The following is a 24,118-nucleotide window of genomic DNA, read 5'->3' on the forward strand; positions in this document are numbered from 1 at the left end:
TTAGGGATTTCTATGAAACTTTATACTCACCACAAATAAACCCATCTAAAAATGAAATTGATCTGTTTCTTGACAACGTAACTCTTCCAAAATTACTAGACAGTCAAGCAATGGAACTGGATTCGCCACTGACGCCAAGTGAACTCCAGGAAGCCCTGATAAGTATGCCCAATAATAAGGCTCCAGGTCCAGACGGTTTCCCTGCAGAATTCTACAAAGAATTCTGGACAATTTTGGCACCAGTATTCCACAGCATGTTGCAGGAAATCGAGGAAAAGGGCAGACTACCACCAAATATGAATTCTGCCAACATTAGTCTCCTGCTAAAACCAGGCAAAGACCCTTTATTTCCCTCAAGCTATCGTCCAATTTCTCTTTTAAATGTAGACCTTAAAATAATCTGCAAAGCTCTCTCAAAGAGATTAGAGAAAATGACCCCCCTCTTAATTCATCCTGACCAAACTGGTTTCATAAAAGGTCGGCACTCCTCAACAAACACTCGTAGATTACTTAATTTAATAGACTACTCATACGATAAAAACATCGAAACCATAATATTATCTCTAGATGCAGAAAAAGCATTTGACAGAGTTAATTGGAAATTTTTATTCGCAACTTTACACAAATTTGGTTTTGGAAACTCTTTCATAAACTGGATAAGAATATTATACAATTCCCCAACAGCTCGTATCAGAACAAATGACCAGACATCCTCCAGCTTCTGTCTCCTGAGGGGCACCAGACAGGGATGCCCACTCTCCCCTTCACTTTTTGCAATTTTTATCGAACCACTAGCAGCAGCATTTAGACAGGCTACAACAATTAAGGGCATAAAATGTAAGAACATAGAACATAAAATCAGTCTCTATGCGGATGATGTGTTGCTTTTTCTGCAAAACACACAAACCAACCTCTCTGAGGTAATTACTTTAATAAACTGGTTTTCAAGAGTTTCAGATTATTCAATTAACTGGCCAAAATCTACAGTTCTCCCCATTAACTGCTCCTTCCATAATTCTTCCTCTGCCCCACTGCAATCCGGAAATATTAAATATTTAGGTATTAATGTCTCTCCTAAGCTTTCAGACTTAACTAAACTAAACCACATCCCACTTCTAAAGAAAGTAGAAGGCGATCTGACTAGATGGAAATCTTTACCCATATCACTCATGGGAAGGGTCGCCACTATAAAAATGATGATCTTGCCAAAAATAAATTACTTATTTTTGATGATCCCTAACAAACCATCACAAGATTGGTTCAGATCTCTGGATTCATATATTTCCAAATTCCTTTGGAAAGATAAACCCCCGCGTATTAGCTTAAAAACGCTACAAAGAACCAAGGATAGAGGAGGATTAGATCTACCTAATTTTCACCAATACTTCTTAGCCAACAGGCTTCAGTTCATCTCAGAATGGTTAAAACATACCTTCTTAGTTGAGCCCTGGCTAGATGTTGAACAGGCACTATGCAAGGATCTAGAGATTTCAGACCTACCATTTATCAGCTCAAACATCAAAAGACATGAATGCTTTAAAAGTATCAACATCAGCTTTTCTCTAACAGCATGGTGGGAGTTTCTAAAAATAACGGAGTCTTCATTAATCCCATGCAAACGTACACCTATCTGGAATAACCCTGACATATTACAAAACAATAATATGATTAATTTCCCAGAATGGAGTGGTAAAGGAATTAAATACTTAGAACATATATTAGAGGGAACAGAATTTATTCCATTTGACAGACTAGTTGAACAATATGGGATCAACAAGACAAGGTTTTTAGAATATCAACAAATTAAATCCATAGTAAAAAAGAAATTTAACCTCAGTCAAGTTGAATTACAAACACCACTAAGTGCGGCACATTTTTTTACTCTTAAATCCCCCAAATTATTATCTAAAATATACAGAACACTTTCTAAATTAGATGAATCAATATCCCTTCCTACTGCAAAGTGGGAAGCAGATTTGTCAGTCAGCTTAGACCAAAACTTCTGGTCTCAGATTTGCTTAAAAACTTTCAAATTAATTAAAAATCCCAGTCTGCAATTAATACAATACAAAATACTTCATAGAGTGCACTATACAGGTCATCGGATGTTCAAGATGGGCTTTACATCTTCCAACAACTGCTCACACTGTCAAGGCAATACACCAGACAATTACATCCACGCTCTTTGGTTCTGTCCACCAGTGCAAAAGTTTTGGCGCGAGATATGTGAAGACTTATCAAAGTGTCTGAAATGTAACATTCCAACTTCCCCCTTAGTGTGTCCACTGGGCAGCTTAGATAATGTCACTTCAGAAAAGAATATAGCCCATATGATCTTCACTGCCCTATGCATAGCCAAGAAAACAGTCCTCATGAACTGGAAAAATAAAAATAATCTTAATTCTAACCAATATAGAAATTATCTATTAGATTACATTAGTCTTGACACAGCCTCTGCCACCACATTAGATCAATTGCTCTGGGCCCCTTTTATCAGCTCCATCACCTAGTGGGGGTGGGGGGTCATAGTTTGGTCACGCCTTCACTGTTGTGATTGGTGAGGGGGTAGGGACAGGCTTAGGGCATCGGGGGGTTCCCCGGAGGCATCTTCCTTGGGGGGCTCAAACCGGGGTAGCGGTCACGTCCGGTTGGGGGCTCTGTTGGCTCTCAGGTGACTGTTTCCTCGCGGCTGCGTGCAGCGGGGCTAGGGGAGGGTCTGTGCTGACGGACGTGGGTTACTGACCTGGCAACCTGACTGCCTCTGGGTGGGTCCGGGATGGGCGTGAGGTTCTGGGGGCGCTCCGTCTCTGGGCTGGGGCCCGGGCCGGGCCTCGGGGGCTTGGGTCCTGGTTGGTGTGTTGCCGGGGTTGTGGGCGGGTGGGTGCATGGGGGCCCGGCCCTGGAGCAGGGTGCCGCCGGTGCGTCGAGCCGCCTGGGGGGCTCTTCATCTGGTGGGGGGGATGGTCACATCTTGCAGGAGCTTTCTTCTCTTCAGGAACTCTCTGTGGGAGGGGGAGATACAGGAGAGGTGGAGGAAGATCTCAGCCTGGGCGTTTACCGTCTTATGTAGTCTGGAAGATGTGTGGATGGTGGGGTGGGTGCAGTTTTCTCTGTGATGGGGTTGGGTGGACTGTCCAGGGCTCTGTGGAGCCAGAGGGCGCTACTGCACTGGGCCCCGGTCTGATGGGCCTGGGCCCCCCTTCCCTGGCGGGTCGCGGAGGGTGGGAGTGCCTACTGGGGTCAGCGGGGGAGCTGGCCCCAGGGAGGGGTTACCTGCCCCTCCCTTCCTTCCCTCCCCATCTCCAGCTGCCTCCCTCTTCCCGCTCCTCCACAACCACCCACACATGCAGGGCCTTGGAGTGGGGGTATGTCACCAGGGTGCAGAGGAGGCTACCCCCCCCCCCCTGTCCCCTTCTGGCTGCCTCTGCCTCAATTTTATCCCACAACTTAGACATTCACATTATTCACACTCTCATTACACATACATATAGGATCTTGGGGGTGGGCACAATCACGGAGTCCAATTTACCATCAGTGTGTATACCTCACCCCTGACGTCGTTGCCCACCTCTCAATTTTAAATACACTTAGTCATTGAGGGCTAGCAGGAGGGACTATGCGCTTACCTGCTGCTCCATGGCAGGTAGCTCCATGCCCTCCTGGGTTTTAATTGCACCTTAGAACACATATGCATCAACACTACAATGAGCGGGTGGAGGGAGGTTTGGAGTCTTCTCCCACCCCCATTCTCTGCGGCCTGCTGGAGCGGGAGGGCTAGTAGGAGGAGTTGGCCGTCCGACTGCGGTCTGGGGTGTGGGGCCTCCCTGCTGCTGCGGAGTCGGGGTGGTCTGCCTCTCCCCACCGCAGGGAAAAGGGTAACACCACCTGGGTCTGGGTGCAATTCCCCCCTCCAGGGGCAAGGGTACCTAGACCCGGTTTGTAGAGTACGCTTGGGGAGTGTGATTGTGTGTACAGCGTCTCTTTATGTCTGTCTCCACGTTGGTTGAGTGTGGAGTGAGTGCATATGAGAGCATGAGGGTGGGAATGGATGTTTGTGTCTGTGTGTGCCTGTATGTCTGTGTCTATATGTCAGGTTGGGTAACAGACGCCACCTCTCTGGGGACACCTCAGGCCCTCCAAGGTTTGGAGGCCTATCTCCACCCACCACCACTTCCCCTGCCGGTGGCGGACTCCCTCAGGTGTCGGTGTGTTGGTGGTTCTTTGTGTCTGGGGGTGGGCGTCCGGGTACACACCGGCTCACTCCTTGGCGGCCGCTTGTCGGGGCCTGGGGCCTGGGGCTCGCTCGGGCCCCTTTGGAGGTGGGGTGCCCCCGGCCTCTCGGCCTGGGGCTCGGTCACTCAGGCGCAGCTGGGGGCCGGCGGAGCTCACGGGCGCGTCACTGCAACTCCCCCTGACTTCTGCTCCGCGGCTGCTGAGTGAACCCTCATCTGGGACTCTCCTCAGCTCTTACTGGAACAGTGGCGCGGCTGCCCCTCTGTTGGTCTTCCATGGTCTCTTGTGTTCTGGGGGCCTCTGGATGTCTGGAGTTTTGATCTCCTCCATACCCGCTTCACACCCTGGAGGACGGGGCTGTGGCCCCCCCACACTCCCTAGCAGATCATTACATGGAGAAACCTTTGGAATGCAAGCATGCTGATCCACACAGGTATGCACACATGGGTATTCACAGACGCGGACTAAAGCTTTCTTGGCTGCTACCTCAAAGCACACTGTGCGCTGTCTATCTTGCGTGCTGCACAATATCGTTTATTATTTAGTAAATATTGATATCTATGGCTAGCTAGTTTATTGTGATGGTGCTTTGTTTTCTCTATTATTATGTTGCTCTTTGTTGTTTGCTGTCTCCTCTGTTTGTTTTTTTTGTTTGTTTTTTTTTTTTCTCCATACAGGTGACCCAGGAGTTCTTTTTTTTTTTTTTTTTTCTCTCTCTTCCCCCCCCCTTCTCACCGTCTCTTCTCCCCTTTGGTTTTCTTTCTTTCTCTCCCCCTCTTTCTCTCATTCATTCCCCCTGTCCTATTTATTAAAAAAAAAAAAAAAAAAAAAAAAAAATGACAAAGGATGAACTGAAGCTCTGCCATCACGTAATGTCGCATACTGCTGTTTCTGATGTCATTTAAAAAAAAAAAAAAAAAAAAAAAAAAAAAAAGGGAGTTTTTCCTTCCCACTGTCACCAAAGTGCTTGCTCATAGGGGGTCATATGATTGTTGGGTTTTTCTCTGTATATTATTGTAGGGTCTGCTTTACAATATAAAGCAATTTGAGGCGACTGTTGTTGTGATTTAGTGCTGTATAAATAAAATTGAATTGAACTGAAAAACTGAAAAAGTCATGTACTACCAGAGACTTGGAAGAGAGAGACCTAATGTTTTATATTCCAAATCTCACTGTTTTACTCTGTGGTGCAGATGTGGATACTGTATTAGTCTTTCTTTGTAATTTTTCATGTTTATCTTGCAAATTTCGAGTTTGCTTTTTGGTGTTTGGGAGCTGACACAGTTTCTAAGGGGATGGGATTTTAGGGGGATAACAGGAGGAGAAAGGCTGCAGAGAACATGTAAGACTGTAACTCTGCTTCCTGGTCCCAACTCTGAATAGTCACATTTTGGGGGATTTAATAACTTTGGCCAGATTTTTATAAATGAGAGCTGCTCCATCCAAAGTGTGATGGATGCTGTCTTTCCTAACAAGACCAGGTTTTCTCCAGAAAGTTTTGCAATTATCTATAAAGCCCACATCGTTTTATGGACACCACTAAGCCAGCAATTTAAGGAGAACATGCGGCTAAACATGTCGCTCCAGGTCTGATTGGGGATGGAACAAGAGAAAACTAAAGAGTCCAACATTGTTTTTTCAAAACATTGACAGGACCTTTGTCAAGCGGTAAGTTTCCATGAACCAGCGAGGAGGCGAGCGGCAGCAGACTGAAGGACCAACAGCAGAGCAGCACAGTGCCAAACATCCTGCTGCTGGCAGACAAAAGAAGAAGAAAAACCTGCACCACAACTCCCACAATCCTCAGTTTCTCCAACAAGAGTCTCTGAAAGGAGGAAACAGACACAGCCTTCAGTTTACCTGAAAGAGGGGGAACGCCAAAACTTCCAAGTCACATTTTTTATTCATTCTCTGCATTCAAAAACCTTCATTAGTTGATACAAAGACAACTAACATGTGTGAAATTTTCTACCAAACAAGATTTGGATTTGGAGCTTGTTGGAATAAGTTTGATAACAGATATGATCTGATCCCACGTGAAATAAACTAACCTGCTGGTTTGTGAATTTCTCTTTATTTTCAGCACATAAGTTTGAGTATGTTAGTTATAAATTTCAGCACCAGGTGTTTTTTTTCTCCCTCAGATAAGAACCAACAAATTATTATTCTTATGTATAACTGAAGTGGGTAACATCTGTTGAAATTTCCACTCTAAATAAAGAAGGATTATTTCAAAGTCTAAACCTTGGAGAAAAAAACAAATTAAATATTGTTCAGTAAAATATTTAAATACATCTCCCTTTCTTTCTTAGCAATAACACACAGTAGATGTTTTCATTAAGCACACTGTCAGTTACATCATATATATATATATATATATATATATATATATATATATATATATATATAAAATAAAAGATTAGTCAATGGCGATGTAAATCTTTATTTTTAGCCTCAGTCAAGGAGTTCTTTCACTCCTTTACAGTGAATCAGCTGCACGTGTAAATGTCATGGTCCCTCACATTGGAAAATCAAACTTAGCTCTTTGTCAGCATCACCTGTTAAAACTCCCACTGTCCAGATAAGATGTAACCACCCTGGTTCCATCCAATCACATCACACTGCTGCTGTATAAAAGCTCCTCCAATAGGTTGCCCTGACATGATCTAGCCATGGCCTTCCTGTGGATCCTCTCCTGCCTCGCCTTCATTGGCACCGCCTACGGTGAGACAAACTCTTTAAGGTTATAGCTCATTGGGTGAAGCATGTTGTAAATTGTCTTTTTTCGAAGCAGTGACGGATATATTGTAATTTATTCTCCTTTTTTTCCATTTTAATGACTCGTTTATTGACTTACGTTAAGAATTACATGCGAAGAAAGAAAAAGTAGAAGACGGTATAAAAAAAATGTTCAAGAATGGGGAAATCAAAGCGTTATATCAGTTTAATCACATAATGCAACATGATATGAAAATACAATAAAACTTTAACTGTGGAAAAGTAGCTCTCAGATTGTGGATTAAACAATCTGGTCCAGCTGAGAGATCTGTGTGGCGTATATGTGTCATTATGTTTTAAGCAGATCAGCATTAGAGAGAAACATTTGTTTAATTTTACAGTTAGTGCCAATGTTACAGTTACATTAATTTTATTTTCATTAATGGCATAATCCTGATGTTCTGATGTCACCAGGGTGCGGAGTTCCCGCCATCCGTCCTGTCATCACCGGTTACGCCCGCATTGTGAACGGTGAGGAGGCAGTGCCTCACTCCTGGCCCTGGCAGGTGTCCCTCCAGGTAAATGAAGAAACAAAGACGCTGTCACAGCTCACCACACAATCAGATGGAAATGTCTAACCGTTGATGTTCATTTTGCTGTAACAGGACTACACCGGCTTCCATTTCTGTGGTGGTTCTCTCATCAATGAGAACTGGGTGGTGACAGCTGCTCACTGCACCATCAGGTAACTTTAAGCTGGTTTTGACTGAAAACTCCAATTAAGACGTAGAGTCATGTTTGATGAGGAGAATCCTTGTTTAGAGGGCATTGCTGTGTATCTGGGGTAGAATAAAACTAAGTAAAAACAGTTTTCAGGTAATGTGGTGATCTCAGAAATGCCCACATGCTTCTGTTCTTTTCTGTGCAGGACCTCCCACCGTGTGATCCTCGGAGAGCACGACCGTTCCTCCAGTGCCGAGAACATCCAGACCCTGGCTCCCGGCAAGGTGGGTGAAACACTGCATCAGCTTTCATCGCATAGCCACATGTCAGGGTTTGTTGGCCGCTCATAACGATGTCACTTCCCAACAGGTGTTCAGGCACCCCAACTACAACAGTTACACCATCAACAACGACATCACACTCATCAAGCTGGCCACCCCTGCCCAACTGGGCACACGTGTTTCCCCAGTTTGTGTGGCCGAGACTTCCGACAACTTCCCTGGAGGCTTGAAGTGTGTGACCACTGGCTGGGGTCTGACCCGCTACAACGGTAAGAGCTCACCCACCTGTTATTCTTTGTTATTATGTCCTCGTAGACACTGATCGGTTAAACAATTATTAGATAGGGATTCATTCCAAACAATCACATATACCGTAAGTGGGTTTGGACTGTAATGAGACCACCAGGTGGAGCTTTAACAGTTGTGCTAAAACACGAGGAATGATAGAGCATGATAAAAAAGTCTCTAATGTCTGATGTGTTTGTGTGTGTGTTGCAGCTGCCAACACACCACCCCGTCTGCAGCAGGCTGCCCTGCCCCTGCTGACCAACACTAACTGCCAGTCTTACTGGGGCAGCCAAGTCACTGATCTGATGATCTGCGCTGGAGCCTCCGGAGTCTCCTCCTGCATGGTGAGTGGGACCTCCATCAATTACAATTACAATTTGAGCCCTGGTTGCTAAAGTCTGCATGCTAAATATCCTTCGGCAACATACAAAGCTGCGCTCCGATGCATCAAAAGAGCATTGACAAAAGGGTGTGGCCGAATGGGTGAATGAGGCAAGTTGTGTAAAGTGCTTTGAGTGCTCAGATAATGTAGAAAACCAGTCCATTTACCATTTAGCTTTTTATAATGTCTTATTTATTCTTATTTCTCAGGGTGACTCTGGTGGTCCTCTGGTCTGTGAGAAATCTGGAGCCTGGACTCTGGTTGGTATTGTGTCCTGGGGAAGCTCAACTTGCTCTACCTCCACTCCTGCAGTCTATGCCCGTGTCACCAAGCTGCGTGCCTGGATCGACCAGACCATCGCTGCCAACTGAGCATGTCACATATGAGAGGTTTCAGCACCAAGCTAGTCCTCAATAAAACACAGAAAATCTGAAAAACTCTGACCTACTCGTGAAGGTGTCATTTTCTCCTGTTATTCATTTTCATTTGAGACATCGAGCATTTGGTGAATGAAATGTGTTGAACTCGAGAAGAGTTTTGTCACGTTGGACTTGTCTGGTGTTCCTCAGTGCCAGAATCAGGTTGGCCTAGCCATACATAAATCCTGGAAGCAGCGAATAACAAATAGTCTGGCTCAGTTTAAAATGCACCTAAGTCATTAGTAGTGATAATTCTAACCCTTTGTGTTCAGGAGAAAAGCAAAACTTTTTTATGGTCTTTGTCCTTCTTAATTCAGTGATTCACGTATAAATACATCTTCGGGTTACACTGAGCAGATTACACACACTGTTGGGTTATTTTTCTTTTTGAGAAAAGACAAATAAACTCAAAGTATACGTTTTCAAAATGTATTACACAGTTAGTTAATGTAATTAGTTAATTACAAGTTTCAAGTTAATTTTACAAGGCGCCACAGACCTCCTTCTGTCCAGACATAGAAAGGCCACTGCACACAAGCAGCAAGCACTTTTATTATGAGACACACAAACAGAATTCTAATATGACTGGTTAAAAAGTTGAGGCGTAGCCACTGTTTAGACTTGGCTTCTCCCTTATTTGCGACGTAGTCCAGCCCTTGGCTCATCTTACATCTCCAGGAGTGGACATCTCCCTGTGAGGAAAGGAAAGACAACTCCTCCCTACCTATTCCAACATGTCCTCATCAGTTATTTATGACAGCACATTTAATGCAACACGGAACAAAAACATCACAGATCGTATTTGCTGTGCAAGTTTCTGCCTTCGCTTCTAATCACAGCAGCTTGTTATCAGGTGCCTCTTGGTGGGCACACGGGGCCAACTCGGCGGTGGTAGCAGGTTTTTATTATATAAACTGTTATATAAAAACCAGCGTTATCAGGAAATGTTCAGACAAGAGAGGGTTTTCAGGAAACACCACTAAATGTTCAGTTTCTATACTATATGTTAGAAGAAGATGTTAAAATCACCCACATTGATTATTGTATCTGAGCTGAGCACTAAATCAGATGAAAAGTCTGAGAAGTCAGACAGAAACTCTGAGTAAGGCCGAGGTGGACGATAGATAATCACAGACTGGTTTCTGAGTTTTCCAGCTGGGGTGGACAGGGCTGAGCATCAGACTTTCAAATGAATTGAATGTCTGTCTTGGTCTTTGGTTGATTAATAAGCTGGTCAGGAATATTGCTGCCACCTCTGTGCTTTGAGGTTTATGACAGTTAGTATGACTCGTGGGGGGTTTATTCATTTAAACTAACATAATCATCCTGCTGTAACCAGGTTTCTGTAAGGCAGAGTTCATCGATTTGTTGATCAATTATTAAGTGGCTCATCACTGATTGAAGAAAATAAGAACAACCCCAGGTTTCTCTTCAGCACTGTGGCCAGGCTGACAAACAGTCAGAGCTCTGTTGAGCCAACCATCCCTTTAACGTTAACTAGTTTTTGCCAACAAGTTTTTTCAAAAAGGTCTCAAAGACTTTAGAGTCAAACCTGTTACAGATCGTCAACTTTTCTTTATTATCAGGTGTGTTTCCAGAATCACTAAAAACTGCTGTAATCAAACCTATACTGAAAAAGGACAATCTTGACAAGACACAAATGAACAACTACAGGCCGATCTCAAATCTCCCGTTTTTAAGTAAGATCATTGAAAAAGCAGTTTCCCAACAGCTCAGTTACTTCTTAAAACAGAATAATTGCTACGATGCCTTCCAGTCAGGTTTTAGACAGAACCACAGCACTGAAACCGCTCTGACCAAAGTGTTTAATGACATATGTCTGAATACAGACAGTGGAAAAATGTCAGTCCTAGTTTTACTGGATCTCAGTGCAGCATTTGATACAGTTGACCACAACATATTACTCAAACGACTGGAGAACTGGACAGGTCTTTCAGGAACTGTACTAAACTGGTTCAAAACATACGTAGAAAACAGGAAATACTTTGTATCAATAGGTAACTTCACATCTGAGCAGACAAGTATCACATGTGGAGTTCCTCAAGGTTCCATCTTGGGACCCCTTCTGTTTAACATCTACATGCTCCCACTGGCACAGATTATAAACAACAACAAAATAAACTATCACAGCTATGCAGATGACACACAAATATATATCACAATGTCACCAGGAGACCGAGGCCCTGTACAGGCTCTTGGTAAATGCATTGAGGAAATCAATGACTGGTTGTGCCACAATTTTCTCCAGCTAAACAAAAACAAAACTGAGGTAATAGTCTTTGGCGCCAAAGAAAAACGATTACAGGTCACCAGAGAACTTCAATCTATACATCTAAAAACCACAAACCAGGCGAGAAATTTGGGTGTAGTGATGGATGCAGACCTAAACTTAGAAAAACACATTAAGACAATAACAAAGTCAGCTTACTATCACCTCAAGAATATATCAAGGATAAAAGATCTGATGTCTCAACAGGACCTGGAAAAACTAGTCCATGCATTCATCTTTAGTAGGCTTGATTACTGTAACAGCATCTTTACAGGTCTACCTAAAAAATCAGTCAGACAACTACAGCTCATTCAGAACTCTGCTGCTCGAGTCCTCACTAAGACCAAAAAAGTGGACCACATCAGTCCAGCTCTGAGGTCCTTACACTGGCTGCCTGTCCGTCAGAGGATAGACTTTAAAGTTCTGATGCTGGCCTATAAAGCTCTGAATGGTTTAGGACCAAAATACATCAATGACCTCCTGACCCAGTATGAACCATCCAGATCCCTCAGGTCATCTGGATCCGGTCTTTTATCAGTTCCCAGAGTCAGAACCAGACACGGAGAAGCTGCATTCAGCTTTTATGCTCCTTATATCTGGAACAAACTCCCAGAAAGCCTCAGATCAGCTGAAACACTCAGTTTATTTAAATCCAGGTTGAAGACTCACCTGTTCTCAGCTGCATTTGAATAAAGCACCAAATCCACACTTTAAGCTTAAATTTCAAAACTTACATTTAACTACTGATTTTATCTACTGTTCTGATTTTATCTGTTTTGATTTTATATACTGTTGTTTGTTTGTTTGTTAATTAGTTAGTTAGTTTATTTGCTTGTTTTATTCAATTTTAAATCATGCTTTTTATTTGTTCTTGTTTCTAATGTCTCTGTAAAGCACTTTGAATCACCTTGTTGTTGAATTGTGCTATACAAATAAACTTGCCTTGCCTTGCCTAGTAATGACTTCATGAACTTCTTCACAAATAAAATTTTAGTCATTAGAGAAAAAATTACCAATAACCATCCCACAGATGTCATATTATCTACAGTTACTCTTAGTACCATTGATATTCATTTAGACTCTTTTTCTCCAATTGATCTTTCTGAGTTAACTTCAATAATTACTTCCTCCAAACCATCAACGTGTCTTTTAGACCCCATTCCTACAAAACTGCTCAAAGAAGTCCTGCCATTAATTAATTCTTCGATCTTAAATATGATCAACCTATCTCTAATAATCAGCTATGTACCACAGGCCTTCAAGCTGGCTGTAGTTAAACCTTTACTCAAAAAGCATCTCTAGACCCAGCAGTCTTAGCTAATTATAGGCCAATCTCCAACCTTCCTTTCATATCAAACATCCTTGAAAGAGTAGTTGTCAAACAGCTAACAGATCATCTGCAGAGGCTTATTTGAAGAGTTTCAGTCAGGTTTCAGAGCTCATCACAGCACAGAAACAGCTTTAGTGAAGGTTACAAATGATCTTCTTATGACCTCTGACAGTGGACTCATCTCTGTGCTTGTCCTGCTAGACCTCAGTGCAGCGTTCGATACTGTCGACCATAATATCCTATTAGAGCGATTAGAACATGCTGTAGGTATTACAGGTACTGCACTGCAGTGGTTTGTATCATATCTATCTAATAGACTCCAGTTTGTTCATGTAAATGGAGAGTCCTCTTCACACACTGAGGTTAATTATGGAGTTCCACAGGGTTCAGTGCTAGGACCAATTCTGTTTACATTATACATGCTTCCCTTAGGCAGCATCATTAGAAGACATAGCATACATTTACACTGCTATGCAGATGACACCCAGCTCTATCTGTCCATGAAGCCAGATAACACACACCAATTAGTTAAACTGCAGGAATGTCTTAAAGACATAAAGACCTGGATGGCCGCTAACTTTCTGCTTCTTAATTCAGATCAAACTGAGGTTATTGTACTCGGCCCTGAAAAGCTTAGAAATATGGTATCTAAGCAGATTCTTACTCTGGATGGCATTACCTTGGCCTCCAGTAACGCTGTGAGGAACCTTGGAGTCATTTTTGACCAGGACATGTCCTTCAACGCACATATTAAACAAGTATGTAAGACTTGCATATGAGAGCAGGAAGGTGGGAATGGATGTTTGTATCTGTGTGTGCCTGTTTGTTTGTGTCTATATGTCAGGTTGGGTATCAGACGCCACCTCTCTGGGGACATCTCAGGCCCTCCATGGAGGCCTATCTCCCCCCGCCCTCAGACATCAGTGCATTGGTGGTTCTTTGTGTCCGGGGATGGGCGTCCAGGTACGCACCAGCTCACTCCCGGTGGCTGCTTGTCTTCCTTGGTCTCCTTTGCTCTTTGGGCCTCTGGATATCTGGAGCCTGGATCTCCTCCATACCTGCTTCATGCCCTGGAGGACGGGGCTGTGGCCCCCCACACCCTCTAGCAGATCATTACATGAAGGAACCTTTTAAATACAAGCACGCTCATGCTCACAGGTGTACACACGGGTGCTCACACACAAACTACACCCTTTTTGGCTCCTACCTCAAAGCACACTGTGCACTGTCGATCTTATGTGCTGCACAATAATGTCTAATATTTAGTATTTACTGTTATATTCCCATATATCATCATGATGTTGTTTATTGTATTGCTCTCTTTTTCTTTGCTTGTTTTCTCTTTTTTCTTTCTCAACAGGTGATCCAGGTGATTGATATCTGTATTTTTTGTCTGTTTGTTTTGTTGGTTTTTGCCCTTTATCACCATTCCTCTTCCCTGCTCTTTTTCTTTCCCTCTTTCTTTCTCCCTTTTCTTTTCCCCAGTCAAGTCTGTCCCGTGTTCAGTAAATGAAAATAAAATAAACAATTAAAAAAAAGAAGACTGCTTTCTTCCATTTGTGCAACATCTCTAAAGTTAGAAATATCCTGTCTCAGAGTGATGCTGAAAAACTAGTTCATGCATTTATTACTTCCAGGCTGGACGACTGTAATTCATTATTATCAGGAAGTCCTAAAAGCTCAATGAAAAGCCTTCAGCTAATCCAAAATGCTGCAGCAAGAGTCCTGACAGGGACTAGAAAGAGAGAGCAGATTTCTCCTGTTTTGGCTTCCTGTTAAATCCAGAATTCAAAATCCTGCTCCTCACATACAAGGTCTTAAATAATCAGGCCCCATCTTATCGTAATGACCTTGTAGTACCATATCACCCTATTAGAGCACTTCGCTCTCACACTGCAGGCCTACTTGTTGTTCCTAGAGTATTTAAAAGTAGAATGGGAGGGAGAGCCTTCAGTTTTCAGGCCCCTTCAGGCTGCAATAGACGTAGGCTGCCGGGGATTCCCATGATACATTGAGTTTTTCCTTTCCAGTCACCTTTCTCACTCACTATGTGTTAACAGACCTCTCTGCATTGAATCATATCTGTTATTAACCTCTGTCTCTCTTCCACAGCATGTCTTTATCCTGTCTTCCTTCTCTCACCCCAGCCAATCACAGCAGATGGCCCCGCCCCTCCCTGAGCCTGGTTCTCCTTGAGGTTTCTTCCTGTTAAAAGGGAGTTTTTCCTTCCCACTGTCACCAAAGTGCTTGCTCATAGGGGGTCATATGATTGTTGGGTTTTTCTCTGTATATTATTGTAGGGTCTGCTTTACAATATAAAGCAATTTGAGGCGACTGTTGTTGTGATTTAGTGCTGTATAAATAAAATTGAATTGAACTGAAAAACTGAAAAAGTCATGTACTACCAGAGACTTGGAAGAGAGAGACCTAATGTTTTATATTCCACATCTCACTGTTTTACTCTGTGGTGCAGATGTGGATACTGTATTAGTCTTTCTTTGTAATTTTTCATGTTTATCTTGCAAATTTCGAGTTTGCTTTTTGGTGTTTGGGAGCTGACACAGTTTCTAAGGGGATGGGATTTTAGGGGGATAACAGGAGGAGAAAGGCTGCAGAGAACATGTAAGACTGTAACTCTGCTTCCTGGTCCCAACTCTGAATAGTCACATTTTGGGGGATTTAATAACTTTGGCCAGATTTTTATAAATGAGAGCTGCTCCATCCAAAGTGTGATGGATGCTGTCTTTCCTAACAAGACCAGGTTTTCTCCAGAAAGTTTTGCAATTATCTATAAAGCCCACATCGTTTTATGGACACCACTAAGCCAGCAATTTAAGGAGAACATGCGGCTAAACATGTCGCTCCAGGTCTGATTGGGGATGGAACAAGAGAAAACTAAAGAGTCCAACATTGTTTTTTCAAAACATTGACAGGACCTTTGTCAAGCGGTAAGTTTCCATGAACCAGCGAGGAGGCGAGCGGCAGCAGACCGAAGGACCAACAGCAGAGCAGCACAGTGCCAAACATCCTGCTGCTGGCAGACAAAAGAAGAAGAAAAACCTGCACCACAACTCCCACAATCCTCAGTTTCTCCAACAAGAGTCTCTGAAAGGAGGAAACAGACACAGCCTTCAGTTTACCTGAAAGAGGGGGAACGCCAAAACTTCCAAGTCACATTTTTTATTCATTCTCTGCATTCAAAAACCTTCATTAGTTGATACAAAGACAACTAACATGTGTGAAATTTTCTACCAAACAAGATTTGGATTTGGAGCTTGTTGGAATAAGTTTGATAACAGATATGATCTGATCCCACGTGAAATAAACTAACCTGCTGGTTTGTGAATTTCTCTTTATTTTCAGCACATAAGTTTGAGTATGTTAGTTATAAATTTCAGCACCAGGTGTTTTTTTTCTCCCTCAGATAAGAACCAACAAATTATTATTCTTATGTATAACTGAAGTGGGTAACATCTGTTGAAATTTCCACTCTAAATAAAGAAGGATTATTTCAAAGTCTAAACCTTGGAGAAAAAAACAAATTAAATATTGTTCAGTAAAATATTTAAATACATCTCCCTTTCTTTCTTAGCAATAACACACAGTAGATGTTTTCATTAAGCACACTGTCAGTTACATCATATATATATATATATATATATATATATATATATATATATATATATATATATATATATATATATATATATATATATATATATATATATATATATATATATATATATATATATATATATATATAGGCAGCAGAAACCCAAGAAAGAGGAGGGAGACGAGGAACCATCATGGAAGGACAGGCCCCTGCACGGTATGTACCACCGGCAGATAGAGGAGGTGGCTGATATCCAGAAATCCTACCAGTGGCTGGACAAAGCTGGACTGAAAGACAGCACAGAGGCACTAATCATGGCAGCACAAGAACAAGCTCTGAGCACAAGATCCATAGAGGCTGGGGTCTATCACACCAGGCAAGACCCCAGGTGCAGGCTGTGTAAAGATGCCCCAGAGACAATCCAGCACATAACAGCAGGGTGCAAGATGCTAGCAGGCAAGGCATACATGGAACGCCATAACCAAGTGGCCGGCATAGTGTACAGGAACATCTGTGCCGAGTATAACCTGGAAGTCCCGAGGTCAAAATGGGAGATGCCCCCAAGGGTGGTGGAGAATGACCGAGCTAAGATCCTGTGGGACTTCCAGATACAGACGGACAAAATGGTGGTGGCTAACCAACCGGACATAGTGGTGGTAGACAAACAGAAGAAGACGGCCGTAGTGATCGATGTAGCGGTTCCGAATGACAGCAATATCAGGAAGAAGGAACACGAGAAGCTGGAGAAATACCAAGGGCTCAGAGAAGAGCTGGAGAGGATGTGGAGGGTGAAGGTAACGGTGGTCCCCGTGGTAATCGGAGCACTAGGTGCGGTGACTCCCAAGCTAGGCGAGTGGCTCCAGCAGATCCCGGGAATAACATCGGAGATCTCTGTCCAGAAGAGCGCAGTCCTGGGAACAGCTAAGATACTGCGCAGGACCCTCAAGCTCCCAGGCCTCTGGTAGAGGACCCGAGCTTGAAGGATAAACCGCCCGCAGGGGCGTGCTGGGTGTTTTTTTTTTTTTTTATATATATAAAATAAAAGATTAGTCAATGGTGATGTAAATCTTTATTTTTAGCCTCAGTCAAGGAGTTCTTTCACTCCTTGACAGTGAATCAGCTGCACGTGTAAATGTCATGGTCCCTCACATTGGAAAATCAAACTTAGCTCTTTGTCAGCATCACCTGTTAAAACTCCCACTGTCCAGATAAGATGTAACCACCCTGGTTCCATCCAATCACATCACACTGCTGCTGTATAAAAGCTCCTCCAATAGGTTGCCCTGACATGATCTAGCCATGGCCTTCCTGTGGATCCTCTCCTGCCTCGCCTTCATTGGCACCGCCTACGGTGAGACAAACTCTTTAAGGTTATAGCTCATTGGGTGAAGCATGTTGTAAATTGTCTTTTTTCGAAGCAGTGACGGATATATTGTAATTTATTCTCCTTTTTTTCCATTTTAATGACTCGTTTATTGACTTACGTTAAGAATTACATGCGACGAAAGAAAAAGTAGAAGACGGTATAAAAAAAATGTTCAAGAATGGGGAAATCAAAGCGTTATATCAGTTTAATCACATAATGCAACATGATATGAAAATACAATAAAACTTTAACTGTGGAAAAGTAGCTCTCAGATTGTGGATTAAACAATCTGGTCCAGCTGAGAGATCTGTGTGGCGTATATGTGTCATTATGTTTTAAGCAGATCAGCATTAGAGAGAAACATTTGTTTAATTTTACAGTTAGTGCCAATGTGACAGTTACATTAATTTTATTTTCATTAATGGCATAATCCTGATGTTCTGATGTCACCAGGGTGCGGAGTTCCCGCCATCCGTCCTGTCATCACCGGTTACGCCCGCATTGTGAACGGTGAGGAGGCAGTGCCTCACTCCTGGCCCTGGCAGGTGTCCCTCCAGGTAAATGAAGAAACAAAGACGCTGTCACAGCTCACCACACAATCAGATGGAAATGTCTAACCATTGATGTTCATTTTGCTGTAACAGGACTACACCGGCTTCCATTTCTGTGGTGGTTCTCTCATCAATGAGAACTGGGTGGTGACAGCTGCTCACTGCACCATCAGGTAACTTTAAGCTGGTTTTGACTGAAAACTCCAATTAAGACGTAGAGTCATGTTTGATGAGGAGAATCCTTGTTTAGAGGGCATTGCTGTGTATCTGGGGTAGAATAAAACTAAGTAAAAACAGTTTTCAGGTAATGTGGTGATCTCAGAAATGCCCACATGCTTCTGTTCTTTTCTGTGCAGGACCTCCCACCGTGTGATCCTCGGAGAGCACAACCGTTCCTCCAGTGCCGAGAACATCCAGACCCTGGCTCCCGGCAAGGTGGGTGAAACACTGCATCAGCTTTCATCGCATAGCTACATGTCAGGGTTTGTTGGCCGCTCATAACGATGTCACTTCCCAACAGGTGTTCAGGCACCCCAACTACAACAGTTACACCATCAACAACGACATCACACTCATCAAGCTGGCCACCCCTGCCCAACTGGGCACACGTGTTTCCCCAGTTTGTGTGGCCGAGACTTCCGACAACTTCCCCGGAGGCTTGAAGTGTGTGACCACTGGCTGGGGTCTGACCCGCTACAACGGTAAGAGCTCACCCACCTGTTATTCTTTGTTATTATGTCCTCGTAGACACTGATCGGTTAAACAATTATTAGATAGACATATACGTGGGTTTGGACTGTAATGAGACCACCAGGTGGAGCTTTAACAGTTGTGCTAAAACACGAGGAATGATAGAGCATGATAAAAAAGTCTCTAATGTCTGATGTGTTTGTGTGTGTGTTGCAGCTGCCAACACACCACCCCGTCTGCAGCAGGCTGCCCTGCCCCTGCTGACCAACACTAACTGCCAGTCTTACTGGGGCAGCCAAGTCACTGATCTGATGATCTGCGCTGGAGCCTCCGGAGTCTCCTCCTGCATGGTGAGTGGGACCTCCATCAATTACAATTACAATTTGAGCCCTGGTTGCTAAAGTCTGCATGCCAAATATCCTTCGGCAACATACAAAGCTGCGCTCCGATGCATCAAAAGAGCATTGACAAAAGGGTGTGGCCGAATGGGTGAATGAGGCAAGTTGTGTAAAGTGCTTTGAGTGCTCAGATAATGTAGAAAACCAGTCCATTTACCATTTAGCTTTTTATAATGTCTTATTTATTCTTATTTCTCAGGGTGACTCTGGTGGTCCTCTGGTCTGTGAGAAATCTGGAGCCTGGACTCTGGTTGGTATTGTGTCCTGGGGAAGCTCAACTTGCTCTACCTCCACTCCTGGAGTCTATGCCCGTGTCACCAAGCTGCGTGCCTGGATCGACCAGACCATCGCTGCCAACTGAGCATGTCACATATGAGAGGTTTCAGCACCAAGCTAGTCCTCAATAAAACACAGAAACAATGAAAATGACCTGCTCGAGAACGTATCTTTTTCTCCTTAATATTCATCTTCATATTTTTATTATGTGACCAGACAAATTATCACAACTATTAAAGAAACATTATTAATGTATTCATTGACAAAAATGGACAAATGACCCAACATAAACTCTTCTGTAGAAATTCATTTTAAGACATCGAGCATTCGGTGAATGAAGTGTGGTGAACTCCAGAAGAGTTTTATTACGTTGGACTTGCCTGGTGTTTAGCAGCACCAGGATCAGGTTGGCCTAGCTATACATAAATACTAGAAGCAGTGAATAAAAACTATTTTTTATGGTAAAAAACCAAATATTTTATGCTCCTTAATTGATAAAGAAACACACGTTAATATGAATGAGATATAGTTAAGAGTTATGATTGTGGGCATCACTTTTTGACTTCCTTACAAGATTAAAGCACAATCCACACATAGATTTCTTTGTCTTTCTTCATTCAGTAATTCATATGCATCTACACACACACACATATATAATATATCTATCTATATATATACATATATAGATAGATATATAGAGATGTGTTTTCACATCTTCAGGTTACACTGATATGATTACACACACTGTCCTCATCAGTTATTTATTACAGCACATTTAATGCGACACAAAACAAAAAGATCACAGATCATATTTGCTGTATGAGTCTCTGCCTTCGCTCCTCATCACAGCAGCTTGTTATCAGGTGCGTCTTGGGGGGCACACGTGGCCAACTCGGCGGCAGTAGCAGATGGCGTTGAAGAAGCGGCAGTAGCAGGTGTCACAGGGATCACAACAGGGAAGCGGGTAGCCCAAACAGGACTGCTGGTGAGGGATGCAGCGACGAGGTGAACGCATGGCCCGACCCTGCAGCTGTAAGGCTGCAGACGTGTCCTGCAAACATAAACGCAGCAAGCAGATGAATTCACTTTGTTAAGGTAAACCTGTTAACAGGGAGTCACGAGGTAAAGAGTAAACTGCTGGTTTAAATGCTGCACCTCATCATAGGAGCCTGTATCCATCAAAAAATGATCTTCTACAGAGTCCACAGGGAGGAGGGCAGGCTCGTGCATGCGGTCAGGTACTTGACTTCTTTCTGCAAATCAGAAAACACAGCAGAATGTATTTTGCATTTTTTTTGCTTACCGTAATCCATTGTGTTTAATCTGCTGAATGTGAAAAATCAATTTCAAAATACTTCAAAATAACTGCAGTCAAATGTAAAAGATTGGGCTTACTAGATGTGATGTAAAACAAAAAAAATAGGGACAAAATAGAAAACTATATGTTCAGAGGTCTACTTTTTCTATCTATAAATATTCATGCTTCCACTGTTAAACGGATTAATCCTGCCAACCGTGGTGTGTTGGAGAGACAGTGGTTGGAGCTCTCTGAATGAAGAGATGTTACTGACCGATTTCAGATAGGAAGGAGGTTTCAGTGCGACGTCCAGCGACAGGACCTTCATCGAGCGGTAAGTTTCCATGAACCAGCGAGGAGGCGAGCGGCAGCAGACCGAAGGACCAACAGCAGAGCAGCACAGTGCCAAACATCCTGCTGCTGGCAGACAAAAGAAGAAGAAAAACCTGCACCACAACTCCCACAATCCTCAGTTTCTCCAACAAGAGTCTCTGAAGGAGGAAAACAGACACAGACATTCAAAAACCTTCATTAGTTGATACAAAGACAACTAACATGTGTGAAATTTTCTACCAAACAAGTTTTGGATTTGGAGCTTGTTGGAGTAAGTTTGATAACAGATATGATCTGATCCCACGTGAAATAAACTAACCTGCTGGTTTGTGAATTTCTCTTTATTTTCAGCACATAAGTTTGAGTATGTTAGTTATAAATTTCAGCACCAGGTGTTTCTTTTTTCAGATTAGAACCAGCAGAGTATTATTCTTATGCATAACCAAATCTGTTGAAATTTCCACACTGAGCAGATTGCAAACCTTGGAGGAAAACAAATTAAATATTGTTCCGTAAAATATTAAATTACATCTCCCTTTCTTCCTTAGCAATAACCCACAGCACTGGTTTTAATCACTTTCCTGTATGATGAAAACAAGTCATGCATAAAGCAAGGAGAGATTCTCATTAAGCACGTTGTCATTTACATCCACAGTGAAGCTCGTCAGCAGCTAAAAACAAAATCATTCCTGCTGGGTTTCATTAGTGGTGCAAAGGACATTTAGTACTAGGCTGCATAGTTCCACTTTGTTTTATTAAAATAATTTTACACTGCTGAATTTGACTTTTTATTAAACTTATTTTTTAAATTATCAAAAACACAACTGTAATAATAAAAAGATAACTGTGGATGTTTATTTCTACAACAAAATTGTATCCCTGGAAAAATCTCTTTTACAGCATAATATTCCTGTTATTGTCACTAATACACCAGAAGGCTTAAATAAAACTTCAGTTTTAATCATAAATAAAATCTTATTTACTTCCTACATAAACTGAATCAGAAGAGAACCAGACGGAGATGTGACTCACCTGTTGCTGTGACTCTTCACTGTGACTCTCTGAGATGACGAGGGGCAATTTAAAGACCCCTGGACAGGAAGAAGGTCACATGACCCACAGGTTTGGTATGGAATGGCACCCGCTGTGCATGTGCATCATCCCGCGACCTTGCAGAGATACATCAAATGGAGCATGATGGAAGCTCTAAGGCTAATTTAAACTATACGTGAGACTGTATAGCAGGGGGTTGGGGCATCTATTAGTATGGTGATTATGTCATAAAGGTCACTTCTGTCCATTTTCATCTATATACGACAAAAACAAATGAGGAATATATCAAAAACTGGACAGACAGTTGAGTGTCTAATAGAAAACACAATATTCTTCTATGTGGAAACTATTTATTTTATCTTTTTCTTTATTTTCTAGTACAAAATCAGAGCAAATATCACCTCAGGGTACTTAGTCTTGTAAGATAGAAAGACTGGCAGCGGGCTGTTTTACAGAGGGAAACCCAGATACTGCCTGGGTAAAGGTAAAAACTCCCTTTTAATAAGAAGAAATCTTTAATAAAACCAGTTGTGGGGAATGTGAAAAAGACAAGGAGACAACAGAAAGGCAAAACAAACAAAAAAGCAGAGGCTAGTAACCGCAGATACGACAGATAAGCCCTGGAGCCAGAGATATCTGCAGCAAGGAAAAGGAAGAGCGAGGTCAGAGAGAGCAACACATGAACACAGAATCACTGTGTTACTGAAACACAGTAATCCTGCAGAAGCAGCAGCAGATGTGACACTTCAGGTCTGCAGAACCAGTTTTAGAAGCGTGTGTTCAGGAAACCTTCTTCTCCCAGTTGGAGTAGATTTGTGCTCCACCTCGACTCTGAGAAGACCTAAGGTCCTCAGCGTTGGGCAGATGACCCAGTACGGATCTCCCTGCTCAAACTCTTCCCTGGTGTGATTTTTTTGGTTCTTTTTTGTCGTTATTTTTGAGATATTTGGTACCTTTGTTTGCAGAATAGATGACAGAGGAGGATATAAAGGCAGGCTAGGTTCTTGTCCAGCCTGAAATGTTTTCACATAGTGGTTTAACTGAATTTGGTCTTCTTTTTTCTTACCAGCCCAGAGTGGTAAATGAACTGATCTAGGAAACAGGACCGATTGATTCGATAAGCCTGCGTGAGTTCAAATAAAAAAAAAAAAAAATTAACTATGTGGATAAAAAAAGTAAATTGTAAATTTATTCAATGTGCCTTTATTTTGTTCCTTAATCAGTAAAAGTAGTCGTGTTTGCCTCTGTGCTGTCAGTTATGATCTGAGTGCTCATTAGAGCTCGGTACACTCAGTAATAATCCTCTCAGGGTGCTTTAATGGAGAACATTAGATCAGCTGCTTCCTTCATGTTTCTTCTATTATTGTCAATCTGCTGCTTTGGTTAGACTTCCTCCTCCTCATCCTCTGTCTGCCAACATGCTGCCAATTCTCTGAATAGTGACACACTGTTGACATCATCGCCGCACTCAGTACAAATGAGATCGGACACAGCTGCAGTTGCACATAGCATCTGCGCTCAGAATCAACTGATTACAGCCCATCAGCAGGAAATGGACTTAATAAACATGTTTGTCTTCACATACTTCCTGTTTCAGCCTGAACTCTTACCACAGTCATGTGTGGGTTCTGTTTCTTTCATGTGATCATAATACAACTACATACAATTTAAACAATTTTAATATTTGCATAATCTGATTATGTTAACACTGTGACAGTGTTGCATAACTACTTGCACTTCTAAATAGGTGCAAGTAATAAAGCGAGTGTCCATAGCACTCGCTTTATTCTATTATTTTTTATGCTTAGAGTTTTTTTTATGTTTTTTTTAGTTAGTTGTTTATTTAGTTGTGTTAAAGGGAACTCGCAAAGTAAGAA

The 24,118-nt window shown here is 42.4% G+C and overlaps 3 protein-coding genes across 3 annotated transcripts; 2 read left to right on the forward strand and 1 right to left on the reverse strand.

Moving 5' to 3' along the window:
* Positions 1-6,866: 6,866 nt before the first annotated feature.
* On the forward strand, positions 6,867-9,063 carry LOC146639275 (chymotrypsin A-like). Its single transcript, XM_085351443.1, has 7 exons — positions 6,867-6,957; positions 7,426-7,529; positions 7,617-7,696; positions 7,880-7,958; positions 8,044-8,224; positions 8,454-8,587; positions 8,835-9,063. The coding sequence occupies exons 1-7, from the start codon at positions 6,906-6,908 to the stop codon at positions 8,994-8,996; spliced, it is 792 nt and encodes a 263-aa protein (XP_085207569.1). The 5' UTR covers positions 6,867-6,905; the 3' UTR covers positions 8,997-9,063.
* Positions 9,064-17,537: 8,474 nt separating this feature from the next.
* LOC146639276 (chymotrypsin A-like) lies at positions 17,538-19,731 on the forward strand. Its single transcript, XM_085351455.1, has 7 exons — positions 17,538-17,628; positions 18,097-18,200; positions 18,288-18,367; positions 18,551-18,629; positions 18,715-18,895; positions 19,101-19,234; positions 19,482-19,731. Exons 1-7 carry the CDS (start codon positions 17,577-17,579, stop codon positions 19,641-19,643), a joined length of 792 nt encoding a protein of 263 aa, XP_085207581.1. The 5' UTR covers positions 17,538-17,576; the 3' UTR covers positions 19,644-19,731.
* Positions 19,732-20,417: 686 nt separating this feature from the next.
* agrp (agouti related neuropeptide) lies at positions 20,418-21,268 on the reverse strand. The gene is made up of 3 exons (XM_085351467.1): positions 21,130-21,268; positions 20,714-20,811; positions 20,418-20,609 (listed from the first exon to the last, which is right to left on the reverse strand). Exons 1-3 carry the CDS (start codon positions 21,266-21,268, stop codon positions 20,418-20,420), a joined length of 429 nt encoding a protein of 142 aa, XP_085207593.1.
* Between the last annotated feature and the right edge of the window lie 2,850 nt (positions 21,269-24,118).

This window comes from Diplotaxodon limnothrissa, linkage group LG1 (assembly GCF_057381915.1).
Source record: "Diplotaxodon limnothrissa isolate DT_005_m linkage group LG1, D_limnothrissa_male_GT1.1, whole genome shotgun sequence".
Classification (NCBI taxonomy): domain Eukaryota; kingdom Metazoa; phylum Chordata; class Actinopteri; order Cichliformes; family Cichlidae; genus Diplotaxodon; species Diplotaxodon limnothrissa.